The 14,117-nt window shown below is 42.5% G+C and overlaps 2 protein-coding genes across 4 annotated transcripts in view; both read right to left on the bottom strand.

Moving 5' to 3' along the window:
- Positions 1-14,117, bottom strand: part of mcc (MCC regulator of WNT signaling pathway) — a 351,584-nt gene that overhangs the window by 18,836 nt on the left and 318,631 nt on the right. For all 3 annotated transcript variants that reach the window (XM_062478461.1, XM_062478464.1, XM_062478462.1), the window contains one exon: positions 3,746-3,970. In XM_062478461.1, the coding sequence (XP_062334445.1) occupies positions 3,746-3,970 (225 nt within the window). The remainder of the gene's footprint in view (positions 1-3,745; positions 3,971-14,117) is intronic.
- On the bottom strand, positions 9,831-11,722 carry LOC134033984 (uncharacterized). Its single transcript, XM_062478275.1, has 3 exons — positions 11,030-11,722; positions 10,617-10,899; positions 9,831-10,488 (listed from the first exon to the last, which is right to left on the bottom strand). Exons 1-3 carry the CDS (start codon positions 11,347-11,349, stop codon positions 10,249-10,251), a joined length of 843 nt encoding a protein of 280 aa, XP_062334259.1. The 5' UTR covers positions 11,350-11,722; the 3' UTR covers positions 9,831-10,248.

The raw sequence follows: 14,117 nt of genomic DNA, 5'->3' as shown, positions 1-14,117 counted from the left end.
AGCAGCAACAATAATTGTAATGGTAAAAGGAATGAGCCTATAATTTAAATAAAGCGGATACACATGACACATTTGAAATGTATTTCTTAAAAAAAGAGGTATAAATTATTCAAGTGAGTTACAATAAATGAGTATTCAACAACATAAAAAGCTAAAGGAAATGTAGGCCTATTCTTGAGGTGGTGAAAGAGCTGTGTAAGCATTGGAATGCTTGGAATGTTGACAGTGATTTGAAGGGAACATGAGGGACCAAATACGTTGATTCACTACGAGATCGATTATTAGAAATCATTAGAAGGGGGATGGGAAATTGCACCTTCCAACCAGCCTGAAAGATATTCACGGTTTACCAGGTCAAACAATGAAAAATGTATCCTGTGCACAATTGATTTATCAAATAAAAGTTTGTGATACTGCTCATGCATAACACGAGATCCACACAGTTTTACAATTAAAAATAAAAGGATTCCAGAAGAAATTTGAAAATTTCCAAACAACTTGCCTCTTATATTTGCAATACTTGGACAGTCCCCTGACAGTGCTCCTCAACAACACTTTATCTCAATATCTTTCCTCCCCAATACTTTTTTTACTCTCTTTTCAGGTTGGAGATGACACAACCTCTCCAGTGTCCACTCAGGGCCCTGTCCCCAAAATTTAAGCTGAGAGATAGAAATAGACCAGGAATAGACATCTCTCCACAGACACTCCTTAGAGGCTCACATGCACTAACTAACCTCCCTCCCCACCCTCGCACAGCTAATTTTGGTTTAGAGTGAGAATATAAGTTGGTGTTTGTGCAGTGGAGTTTGACTATTCAGTCTACGTGTCTTTTGTGGGCTTGGTGGCTTACAAGGAGGCTTACAACCATGTCCCTGCCTCTTATATGCCTCTTATATTTGCAATACTTGGACAGTGCCCTGTAGGGCTGAACGATTCCGGAAAATAAGATAATCGCGATTAATTTGCAATTGCGATTTAATATGCGATTATTATGATGTATTATTAATATAGATATATACTAGCCTACTGATTTCCAGTCAGAAACATAACACACAAAGTTCAGAAAAACTAAGGAGACCATACCGCCTGTAGCCTACCTCATCGAAATATTTTGGTAAATCAAAGCTAAACAAGAAACGTAAGCTTTAGTTGCACTTTCTTAACTAAAGCTAGCTAGCTAGCTACCGTTTCGGAAAAATAACTCAGCTGCGGAAATATTTAGAACTCACGCATCTAAAAGTTAAATCTTAAAAGAAAAAGAGACACTGTCAGAACATTTCTGATCCAATCAGTAGCCTAACAGAAACAGTATGGCACCGTCAGCCATAGTGATCCTACTGTATGTGTATCACCGAGGGGCATCATATATTTCGTGATGAACGCTTACTGCTTGAGTAATTTTGTAGTAGGCTACATTGAGTTAGGCTTTGAAACATTTCGATCAGTGATCCTGTCGGGTTTTATTTGGCTTATTGGACACACTGGTGTTCAGAATTCTAGCTATGCATCGTACATGGCTTGTGGTGTTTTTTTAGGGCCGAATTAGGTTGGTGGTGTTGCCCCGTGAGGTAGCAACGTTAGCCAGCCAGGTTTTGCACAATACTTGACACTGCGCAGCATTTTCTTTTTAAAGACAAAAGTGGCAAAGTGACTGTAGTCTCAGGTTCTGTCGAGCCTGAGGCCATGATCGTACAGGTCAAGGTACAGTGTAGCGTGCAAAGTTGATCCTTCGTCTGCAAACTGCGTTACTCTCACGTGTCACGTGACCAAAGTAAAATCGCAGCCTTTACGATTACAAAATCGCGTTCTGTCCCATCGCGATATTAATCGCAAATGCAATTAATCGTTCAGCCCTAGTGCCATGACAATAAATGAAGAACAATAAATGTTTTGCGAGGATAACTGGATCTATCAGACCATTGTTATGATGTTCCTGTGTGTTTAAACTTCTACCTGGCGACAACAACGTGATCATTGTCAGCCGATAATAGAATGTTGATCATGTCGGGCTATATACAGGACAAGTGCTGTAGACACAGCTCTCACTTTGGTTATGTACTGACCAGATGGCTTGCAGCAACGACCCCGGTGCCCCATACTCCCACAGTGCTCCCACAGAGACTCACAACCATGTGAGTCTCTAAGGAGTGTCTGTGGAGAGATGTCTATTCCTGGTCTATTTCTATCTTTCAGCTTAAATTTTGGGGACAGGGCCCTGAGTGGACACTGGAGAGGTTGTGTCATCTCCAACCTGAAAAGAGAGTAAAAAAAGTATTGGGGAGGAAAGAGATTGAGATAAAGTGTTGTTGAGGAGAGGAGAACGGCAAGGTAGAAAGTTGGTGACGGACTGCTTAAGGAAAGGTGAAAAGGGAGGTGAACCAGGGATGGAAGACTCCAACAAAAATGAAAAATTCACCCTTTAAAACTCAAAATTCCAAACCATTAAACGCCCTCAGACTACTGTCAAAGGCCTTGAGAGGTCAATATCAGAGCTTTTCTGCCTGTTCGATTAATCCTGCAAGATACTGAACATCACACATGTAAGCTATAAGTTATGTACCATGCATTCTGTCTTCTGTCACCTGATACTGCAACCTTGCCCCCCCTTTCGCACCTAGTTGATGCTCAATCTGGCCCAGGAAGAAGAGGATAGGAACGCACCCACATACATCCTTCCTAATGTTTGGGGTTCTAAGGCGTGCACATACACACAGTCTACAAGCCCTACACACCATGTTTGATCATCCCACTCTGTCAAAGCCCTTGATCAGAGCCATTCATCACCAGGAATAGGTGTTTGTGGCACACATGCACACACACATGATACACACATACACATACATGCATGATCGTACTTTGTACAGACAAACACAGCCTACATACGAAACATTACAGCTACTACCACGCTAGCATAAGTAGCCCAGGGAAAAACCAGCTGCACCGTGATGCAAATCTAATCACATCATGAATGACGCGCCGACAACTCAACTGGAAATGTAGGTAAACAAGAACAAATTATGAGTATTTAGTGATCCTAAACATGTTTATTATATTGAGTGGCTTCTTCAACACTTTTACTTTTGTAATATGCAAGAAAAGGAAAACTGTAAAAAAAACTTTTCGGTTTCTATCGGGCCTACGGAATTCCAACAATATCCCCTTTTCATTGGACCGTGTCACAAATGCATTTCATTTAATGCAATTAAATTGTTGTCATAATTTTGCATAGGTTATAAGCCTACATATTTTGCTATTCATATAAATATTATTTATGTTATAACAGTCTGAATTACATATCTGTGCAAAGAAACCCTTGCGACATCTTCTTATAGAAAATTGAATCGCAGCCTTGTAATGCAGGGAAAAAATGGCCGGCAGCAATTTAACAGAACCAGGAGGAAGGGAGCTTTAAACTAGATTTTCCCTGTGTGATAAAAAAATATACTGAGTGATAATACACTCATATGTAAGGTAAGTCAAGAAAGCAGGATCCTGGAATTTGATATATTTTTCTCGACTTGTCTGTCTAGTCTTTCAAGGGGGATTTCTCTACTAGAGCATTCCATGTTTACCAACATTCAGATACACGTATCTTCTTCAACTATCACTGGAAAGCTTTCAATCTGCCCTTTCACAATCTTTAAAAAACTGAGAAATTACCTATGCCGACAACTGCCCCTTTTCACCAGAGAGCGTGTCACGTGTGTGTTCTTGTGTGTCCCACCCCCCAGCCCCTTCTCACCTTAGCTCCTGCCTTCTCTTTGCTGCTGTTGCCGCCGTTGCCACTTCCAGTAGACTTGAGTGAGCGTCGCCTCTGCTCCTGCTGCTCCTCCACCTCTGCCTTGAGGTGCTCTATGTGCACCAGGTAAGCCTGCTCCTGGGCCTCACGAGTGCTCAGGCGCAGCTCCACTGCCTTCTTCTCCTTCTCCAGCAGGTACAGCTGTGCTTTCAGGTCTGCCATCTCCTCCTGGATGGAAAGGTGAGGGGAAGGAGAGGGTGGGAGGGAGGGAAGCGGAAATATTTCAACGGATACACATAATATTTTGGAAGAGAAATTGTGCTTGAACAGCATTGCTTAAGACAGTGAACAGCTTGACATTAACGTTTTACCATTTTTTGGTCGAGCGGAATGCAGTCTGTACACTGTTGACACTGATCGAAAAAGAAAAATACACAAGAAAAAACATTCTGGATGGGGGTGAAAGAGAAATTTGAAATGAGACAATGAGTATAACACAAAAGAGGAGGAAAAAAAGAAGAGTGAAGACAGGGAAAGAAGAAAAGAAGCACTGTAAGTAGGGGGGGTTCGCCCATTGAGCCACACAAGCCAGGTCCGCCACTACCCCCCTTTATCTTCTATAAACATTGTCTGAACTTCATTTGAGCATGATGAAGACAGCAGCAATGTGTTCACCTGTTTGTGGGTGTCATTCATCACAAAGTATAATATGTGTGTGTATTAGGAGTGTAACGGTACATGTATTCGTACCGCGAATGCACGGTACGGACGTCACGGTTTGGTGCATGCAGTCAGACGTAGAATATATCTTACAGTTTTTATCAATTGCTAAAACACTAAAACCCATTGGCTGAACAAAGTTCTCAGTTGCCTGAACTCATGTAGCTAATTGTGCCTGTCTGTTGTCAATACCTTAAACCATTTCACATGGTAAAACACAATTTGCAGATCTCACTTAGACTGTTCAGCAAAACTGTAAACACATTCTCATTTTTAAAACCCATTCTGCACTCTAATGCACATTTCATCCATACTGGTAAACACAAATGGCAACAATCAAATACAAATAGAGAAAACATGTCATTGACTAAAACACAACCACTCAAAATTGATTTCACTTGTTTCAAATGATGTGACACAACCAATATAAGCCAGTTCAGAGAGCAAACAGGGGCCCGTTCTCCGTACGTCGCTTATTACATCCGAGATCAAATGACACATCCAAGACGACTTCATCTTGCTAATCATGATCTGGCTAATTCCGTTCTTCGAACACCCATGTTGTTTATAATTAGTATAGCTGGATTGAGTTATGCGTTGGTCTAAAAGGGGGTATGTATCGATAGTAGAAACCTTGATCAGCAACGCTGCTATTGGCTACTCACATAAGTCTATGGCTGCTCACCGTGGCCAAAATGAGCGCCCTGTTTTTTCCGCAACAGAGCAACAGCTTGCTCAAAGGTTACTCCGAATTTGAAGATTTTATCAGAACGCCAGGGAACACCTCAAAGTCTGCAAAATCCAAGAAAGAGGGCTGGCAAAAAGTAGCAGACCAAATTAAATGTAGAGGAGTGACCACACGTTTTATCTTTTATTACAGTAAGCTAGGCCTATGTTTTTTTTATTTTCATACTTTCATATTTTCATTTATCATCTTTAATGTCATATGATGTGGTTTCAACAAATGTATTATGTAAATGACACCCTCACAAAAAAACGATAAGCTATCCTCTCAAAAAGTATAGGCTAGCATATCGCGCTATGCTTAAGGAGCCTATCTATCACGCAATGAGCAATTACAGTTTTTTCTGAATGCTTAAACCCTAAACGTGATTCTTTTAGCACAATTTCTAAAACGATTAATACGCATAGCAAAACCACTCACTGAGTTTGCAAAACTAAAAGCACAAACACTGCTTTGCACTCAGTTTGCAATTTTGTAACACACACTTTACTCCTAGCAAAACTATACACTTGTATGGCTATTATTTACACTATTTTTGCCAACTGTCTGGCACACTGTCACATGTGAAAACTGTTTTAGATAATTAGTTCATTTTGCAATCAGCCTATAAATAAGCAGGTAAGATGTCCGTGTGGAGTACAATGGAGGGAGCAGGAAGAGTGAGAATTAGAGGAGGCCGAGGAAGAGGACGTGGAGGTGAAGAAGCGAGAGGGAGAGGACGACAAGGACAAGGAGGTGAAGTTAGAGGAAGAGGACAAGGAGGTGCAAGAGGAGGACGAGGAGGGGGAAGAGGAAGGGTAAGAAGAGTAAGAAATAGAATTACTGATGACATCAGAGCTACAATAGTGGACCATGTAATCAACCATGGAATGACCCTGAGGGAAGCTGGCCAACGGGTTCAGCTTACCTTGAGCCGCTACACTGTAGCAAGCATCATAAGGACATTTCGAAATGAGAATCGGTTAGTACAGTCACTTTGCACAAAGTTTTGTAGCACTGCCATACTCTAATGAGAAACACAACATTACCATACATGCAAAAATACTGAAATTGTTACTTTACAGAATTGCTAGACGTCCAGATGCTGGGGGCAAAGGAAGAATGTTCACTGCAGAACAAGAGACCCATATAGTCAATATGGTGATTGCAAATAATTCCATAAGGCTACGAGAAATACAGCAGTGCATAATTGAGGACGACACCACCTTCCAAAACATACACAATGTGAGCATTTCTGTATTATCTTGTGTACTTGCCCGCAACAGAATCCGAATGAAACAAATCTACAGAGTCCCTTTTGAAAGAAACAGTGAATGTGTAAAACAACTGCGATATGACTATGTGCAGGTAAGCTATAGTATCATTGGTACTAAATCTGGAAGTGCATAGTGCTGTGCATGGGCCTGATGTGCTGCATTTGTTTTGTCTTGTCCAGAGAGTGATGGAGCTAGAGGCAGATGCCATGGGTCATGAGCAGCTTTTTGTGGATGAACAAGGAGACGTGGCAGGAACATTATTGGACACCGTGCCATAATCAATGTCCCAGGACAACGTGGTGGTAACATAACTATGTGTGCAGCTAAGTCAAAATGGTGTTGTTCACCATCATGCAACCCTAGCCCCATATAACACTGCACAGATTATTATATTTCTGGACACCTTACATGACATGCTCACTAATGTTCAGAGACCAGAGCAGACCAGATACGCCATCATATGGGACAATGTTAGTTTCCATAGGGCTGCTTTGGCCCCCACATTGGAATGGTTAAAAGAAAATTATTTGTATTTGTTTTTGTATTGGGTAAAATTGGGTAAACACAACGATGGTTCGTTATGAACCTTTGGGTCATGTGACCCGAAGGCAGCACGAGGGTTAAAAAAACAAACCTAGATCCAGGTTGTCTTAGCAACTACAGGCCAATTTCAAATTTGCCATTTCTCTCCAAAATTTTTGAAAAGGCTGCGGCACAACAGCTCACTGAGCACCTCTCCTCAAATCAGCTTTATGAACCTCTCCAGTCTGGATTTCGTCTCCACCACAGCACTGAAACTGCATTAGCCAAGGTAGTCAATGATCTACTGTTAGCCTCTGACGCGGGTCCTGGTTCTTCTAGACCTAAGTGCATCTTTTGACACGGTGGATCATGAGATTCTCTTGGAACGTATGGAGAACTATGTTGGGATTTCAGGTACGTCACTTCAGTGGTTTAGATCGTATCTATCTGATAGATCACAATATGTCCACTATGATGGCTGCTCATCCAGGAGCTCCACTGTAAAATATGGAGTACCACAGGGTTCAGTTCTAGGCCCTCTGTTATTTTCACTCTATATGCTGCTTTTAGGAAACATAATTAGAAGCTCTGGGGTAAATTTTCACTGTTATGCAGATGATACTCAGCTATATATGTCTATAAAGTCTGGAGAATGTCCACATGCTATGGAAAAATGTGTTTCTAGGTTGAGCTTGGATGACTGCATATTTCCTTCTTCTAAATTCGGATAAAACCGAGGTTCAAATTTTCGGTCCTAAAAAAATATAGAAATAATTTTTCCAATCTGACCTAAGACCTAGACGGCGTCAAAGTCTCTCAAAGCCAGCTGGTAAAAAATTTAGGAGTCACAATGGACCCAGACCTTTCGTTTGAGTACCATATTAACCCTTGTGTTATCTTCGGGTCATTCTGACCCATCAGTCATTGTGACCCACCGTTGTATTGCGACAACTTTACCGCATACAAAAACAAAGTGAAGCATTTTCTTTTAACCGTCGGGCTGTCTCAGACCCCCCACATTGTGAAGGTTAAAATAAATAAAAAAATATTTGTTTTTGTATTGGGTATAATTGGGTAAACACAACGGTGGTTCGTTATGAACCTTTGGGTCATGTGACCCGAAGGCAGCACAAGGGTTAAGCAAATTACCAGAACTGCATTTTTCCATCTACGTAATATTGCCAAAATACGAAAATTTCTCTCAAAGGATGATGCTGAAAAACTAATACATGCATTTGTTACGTCCCGATTGGACTATTGCAATGTGTTGTTCTCTGGCCTCCCAATTACCCACCTAAAAAATTTACAGCGGGTGCAAAATGCTGCTGCTAGACTATTGACCAGAACAAGAAAGTTTGATCACATAACATCTACTCTTGTCTCTCTACACTGGCTCCCTATCCAAGCCAGAACTGACTTCAAAGTTCTACTACTAACCTACAAATCTCTGCATGGATTGGCACCACTGTACCTCTCCGGTCTCCTTGCACCCTATTGCCCCGCAAGGACACTTAGATCTCAAGATGCCGGCTATCTGGTGGTTCCCAAAATTAAGAAAAAAACAGCTGGAGGTAGGGCGTTGTCATATAGAGCACCTCTTCTCTGGAACAAATTACCTGTCTCAATTAAGGAGTCTGATACTGTTTCGACATTTAAAATTAGGTTAAAAACGTTATTGTTTAGTCAATTCTACGACTGTTAAAGGTAAGTATGTTACCAGTTGGAGGCAACGGGGGACGGGTTGTTTCCATCCTTATTCTATAAGTATAACTTATTTTAGAGTTCTCTTCCCCTGGTTCGGATTTCACGTTCCAACCGAGGGGGGCTGTCGCTGTCTTGGTGTGTGGGGCTGCATCAAATACCCCTTTTTTGCTCTGTTAAATTGCTGCACCAGTCCACACTTGACCGGTGGGGATCTCATTCTATTATGACTGTAACTGTTAGCTGCTCCTGGCATTCTCCAATCCCTGCTCTCCTCTCTCTGTCCCCCCCCCCACACACATCCCTTGTGGTGTGGGGGTTTTGAGTTGTCAGCACCTGCCTGGTCGTCGGTCGGCCAACGCTGGACCTGGTCGCGAGTCTCCCGGTCCTGTCCTACATCTATAAAGTTGAACAATGGATTTTGGTGTTTCAAACCCCATCGACACTGTATGACTATGTTTAGCCTGTGTTCTGCTCCTCTCCCTCACCAACCGTCTCTGGAGGAGGGGATCCCTCTCTGAATTGCTCCTCCCAAGGTTTCTTCCATTTTTTCTCCTGCAGTGAGTTTTTCTGGGAGTTTTTCCTTGTCTTCCTTGAGGGTTTAGGTTGGTTGAGGGGCAGTTCTATGGGCGTATGTGAAGCCCTCTGACATGCTTGCGTGTAAAAAGGGCTATACAAATAAATTTGATTTCACAAACGTTTCCTCCATGTTCCCCAATGTCTAAACACAACACCCTTTTCTAAAGATACATAAACACAACCACACCTTCTCACTTAACTCAAACTTTCACACCAAAAGAGCAGCTCGAAGCTTTCAAAAATGTGAACACTACACATCATTACACACTACAGCAAAACAATTGAAAACACAATGCTCAATTTGTGAGAAAGTTCTTTGTTTCATAACTGCCAATGCATATTTTTAGAAACTTTACAGTAATGGATCTTCTTAGATCTCTGCAGAGGATTAGGCATTTAGATTTGTGAGTTTCATATGAAGAGTATAAATCTATAGTAAATTCTGCATGTACACTACTGTAACACAACTCAATGCAAAAACAGAATCTATTGCACACAACAGTAGTCTTGAAAACATGATCAGGGTGTGAAGTTTTTTATTTACTTTATTCACACCACACACACACACACCACAATCACTGTGCGGCATCATGTCGCTGAGCTGCATCGGGCCACATCACCTCATCCACATCGCAGGCTATATTGTCTCTTGCCAGGCACCGTGGGAAAAACGCCCTGGAATGGCGCATCCATCCTTGGAAGGCCTCCACTGGGATGTCAACACAGGCCAGCTCCATTGCCCTTAGGAGGTTCTCTCTAGAGTATGGTTGTCTGTCATAAACCTTCCAACTCCTCTATAGGGTTCAGGAAAGGGGAGTAGGGTGGCAGACAGACGTTTAAAAAGTGGTTACTGTTGGTGGTGAACCACTCTCTGATTTGGTTTGTTCTGTGGAAACTTACATTGTCCCAAATGATCACATAAATGTGATGTGCGGGCCCAGGATGGTGTTGTTGGCGGTCCAGGAGGATGTCTTTTAGCTCCTCTAGGAAGGTGAGGAGTTGGGTGTTGCAAGACCCAAGGACAGCATGCCGGTGGACAAGCCCCTCCAAACCCATGGCCGCACAAAGAGTAATATTACCCCCCCGTTGGCCAGGAACCTCAGTGATGGCTCTTGGCCAATGATGTTACAGCCTCTTTGCCTTCGTTTCTGCACGTTGAAGCCAGCCTCATCCAGGAAGAGGTACTCATGAGGTCTGGCCATCGCGTCCAACTGTAATATCCTCTGTGAAAATGTGAAAGTGCACAGAACAACAGTCAATCAGGTAGCACAGTATTGTCCAGAAGTAATGTAGGCCACTGAGCAACACAGTATGTCCACTAACTGTACTGTGAACATGGATGTATACTTACTTGCACATACTCGTAACGTAGGTCTTTGTGTCGCGCAGAGTTGCGCTCAAAGGGAACCCTATAGACCTGTTTCATCCGCATCTTTTGGCGCCGGAGAACTCGGTCTATTGTGGCCAAGCTGACATCATCAATGCTCTCAAAGTTGACATTATCGGCAATGACTTTGTCTCTGATCTCCCGGAGTCTGATGAGGTTGTTCTCGTGAACCATATCCACAATGAGGGTTTCTTGTGCCGCTGTAAATAGGGCAACCCTCCCACCGCTATGTGGCATTCTTTCAACTCTAAAGAAAGAAACATGTTTTGTCAATTGACATGTTTTACAATACAGTAACAACTGATTTGAAACCAATAGACTACTTTCACAGGCTTGTAAAATTGTATTGTGACAAAGAAAGCAATAGAGTACAATACCTGTTGTGTTGTCTGAATGCCCTGATAATGGTAGCCACGGTGAACCTACTCAGGTTTGGACAGACTCCTAGTCCTGCTTCAGCCATTGTCATGCCATGGACAATGACATGGTCAATGACTGTTGCTCGCATCTCGTCCGTAATGATGGTGCGAGGTTGTCTTGCTCTCCCTCCTAGACCTTCTCCTCTCCCTTGTTGGCCTCCTCCTCTCCCTTGTTGGCCTCCTCCTCTCCCTTGTTGGCCTCCTCCTCTTCTTCCATGGCCAGCTCTTCTCCCTCCTCTGACTCGAATTCCTCTTCCCCTAACTCTGCCTTCATCCATTGTGTTTGTTTGGAATCTCCAGCAAACTGTGCACTCTGAACTTGCTTTTATACATGTGGTCACAGCATTAGCAACAGGTGTCTTCAATTTTGAGTCGTTGTGTGTAATGAATGATGCCAGGTGTGTTCATTGTGTTCAAATATTGCTGACTGTGGCAAGCATTTTGCATCACATGAGCTTTCATTTGAGAATATGAGCAGAGTTCTTTTGCAACTTGTGTTTTAACAAGGAAAAATGTGTTAAGATTTATGAGAACGGAGGATTGTGTTTTGTGAATTGTGTCTTCATGTGAAATGTGTTTATGATATTGGAAAATGATGGCTAGATTTAGTAAACGTCATGCCATGGGGAGTCAGGTGGCTGAGCGGTGAGGGAATCTGGCTAGTAATCCGAAGGTTGCCAGTTCGATTCCCGGTCATGCCAACTGACGTTGTGTCCTTGGGCAAGGCACTTCACCCTACTTGCCTCGGGGGAATGTCCCTGTACTTACTGTAAGTCGCTCTGGATAAGAGCGTCTGCTAAATGACTAAATGTAAATCGCATTCTTGCGATATTTAGAATTGTAGTTTAACTTTGATTTGCTATTTTCGTTTGACCTTGAAGCACATTTGAGTTGGTCTGACGGAACGGAGAGTATTTTGTCTAAGCGGACCACATTCATGCCGATGCTAATTAATTATATATTTGATGACCCATTCTGCAGGTAACCAATTCGATTTGTTGTTCAAGTTTTATGTCTCGTGCTGTAAAATTATTGTTGTAAAATTGACTAGTGAAGGCTAACTACTTACTAACTGAGAGTGAGGTCATGCCGGGAAATATCAAACTGAGGCTTTAAAATGGTTGATACGCCGAAACCGAAGTTAGATATGGATAGTAAAACTCAGACTGATCGCTTTGCTCATTTTGAAATTATCATCGGAGGGCATTACAGATCCGTATTGAGCTGTGAGTAGGTCACCATGCGGATGGCATGACTGCGCATCAGCCAATCGGAACGCTCATACTCGTAACTTTTTTAAGTCTTTTGTTTTTAACTCAAGTGTTGTCTCATGTCAGGTAGTTGTTTTTGTTTGTAATAAATAATCGAGTGTGATGATGAAGTATGGTATGGTTATTTTGTACCATTTCTTAATTGAATTTACAGAACAATTACTATACCGTGATATATACTGTAACCGTGATATAAAATGACTCATACCGTGATAGAAGATTTTGGCCATATCGCCCACCCCTACTTCAAACTAGTTAACTAACTTGAGATGTTACACAGAGATCTTCGGCATAGATGAAACGCTCAGTGTTCTGGTCCATTGGCTGGTTGTTGGTGTATATGTTATATAGTAGTGGGGCCAGTATGCTACCTTGAGGTAGGGCATTTTGTTGTTGTCAATTGCGACACTACTTGTTATTCAGGACAACAAAGAAGCATCTGTCTTTCAGGAGGGCTCCAATGAGGTCTGTGAATGCCAGGTCTTTTGTCACCTCCAATATCTTTTTTAGGCAGAGGCAATGGTTCACAGTATCATATGCGGCAGACAGATCAACAGACAGCTCCTGTTACCGCTCCTTTCTGGAATCCATCCTCAATGTGTTGAGTGAACTTCAGAAGTTGGCATGTTTTAGATTTGCCAGGTCGGAATCCAGCTTGTTGAGGGATGATGGATGGTTCAGCAACAGGGGAAAGCCTGTTGCAAAACAAGCATTCACACAGCTTGTAGAGGTGGCATAGCAGAGAGATTAGGCGGAAGATCTTTGCATGCGCTGGAAATTTGCCTGGTTTGAAAGGGCAATAATCCTGGTTTTCCTCCAAATATTTGGGATGGCTTTTGTCAGCATGCACTTATTCATCAGCTGGAGGATCCATTTCCTCATTAGAGGTCCAAAATGCTTGATCTCTTCAGTGAAAATGTTATCCAGTCCGATGGCTTTACCGGTTTTAAAGGTGTGGATGCGCTTCAGGGGAGAACGGCTTAGTCAGTCAGTCCCATGGTTTGGGCTTGCTTTACTCGATCTACCTGTGGTCTTGGCTGTTTAGTGGTGGATTTCGCATTGAGCAGCAGCTGGCTTTTTGCTTAATCCAGCGATCTTGTGGCTGACAAATGCAATATCAGGGTTGTAGCCTGCTCTACATCGTCCGCTGTTGAAGGACTTTGGTTGTTTTGCGTCGTGGATCAGATTAAGATGGCAGTTTTCGGCCCACACTTCTACTGCATCTCTACTGCAGAGGAAACTCCTCTGAGCTCAGTGGTCTTCAATGTTGTTTTCATCGCTCCTTGATGTTGATTTGGCGATTGTGCAATTTTTTGCCAGCATGATGCTGCCATATTTCTCATGTCGTCTTTCTATGAGGGTTGTCATACGTTCCACTCGGGGGCGAGGATTTTTAGGTCCGCGGTGGGTTTCCTGTAGGCAGAGAATATCGCACTGGTAGACAGTCAGAGATATGATGGTCAGTGCTGGCCTTTCTTCCTGCTCTGACTGAAGGGCTGCTGTCATTTGTTGAGCTTCATTGTATTTGTATTTGTATCATTGTATTTTTACTCGGTTTCTGTGTATTCAGTAGAATTCGCAGGTTTGTTTTAACCTGACAGGGATCACGAACGTGAACGCTTATACCATGATCCCCACCCAATTACCCTGAAAAGATCACTATGCCGAAGTACTCATGAGGAAGATGGAACCAGGTGATCATAGTTTATATATTATAGTGTCCGTTACTAGTTGGTGACAACGGGGGACGGGGCATTCTCACCCTTATTCTATAA

This window comes from Osmerus eperlanus, chromosome 14, assembly GCF_963692335.1.
Source record: "Osmerus eperlanus chromosome 14, fOsmEpe2.1, whole genome shotgun sequence".
Lineage (NCBI taxonomy): Eukaryota > Metazoa > Chordata > Actinopteri > Osmeriformes > Osmeridae > Osmerus > Osmerus eperlanus.
Note: the sequence above shows the minus strand (reverse complement) of the source record. Positions and strands in the feature narration are given on the sequence as shown.

Excerpts from the sequence above, each read along its gene's own strand:
- LOC134033984 (XM_062478275.1), bottom strand. The coding sequence starts at position 11,349 with ATGGATGAAGGCAGAGTTAGGGGAAGAGGAATTCGAGTCAGAGGAGGG. Across the intron at positions 10,900-11,029 it reads GCATTCAGACAACACAACAG|AGTTGAAAGAATGCCACATA; the intron begins GTATTGTACTCT and ends TTCTTTCTTTAG. Across the intron at positions 10,489-10,616 it reads TACGTTACGAGTATGTGCAA|AGGATATTACAGTTGGACGC; the intron begins GTAAGTATACAT and ends ACATTTTCACAG.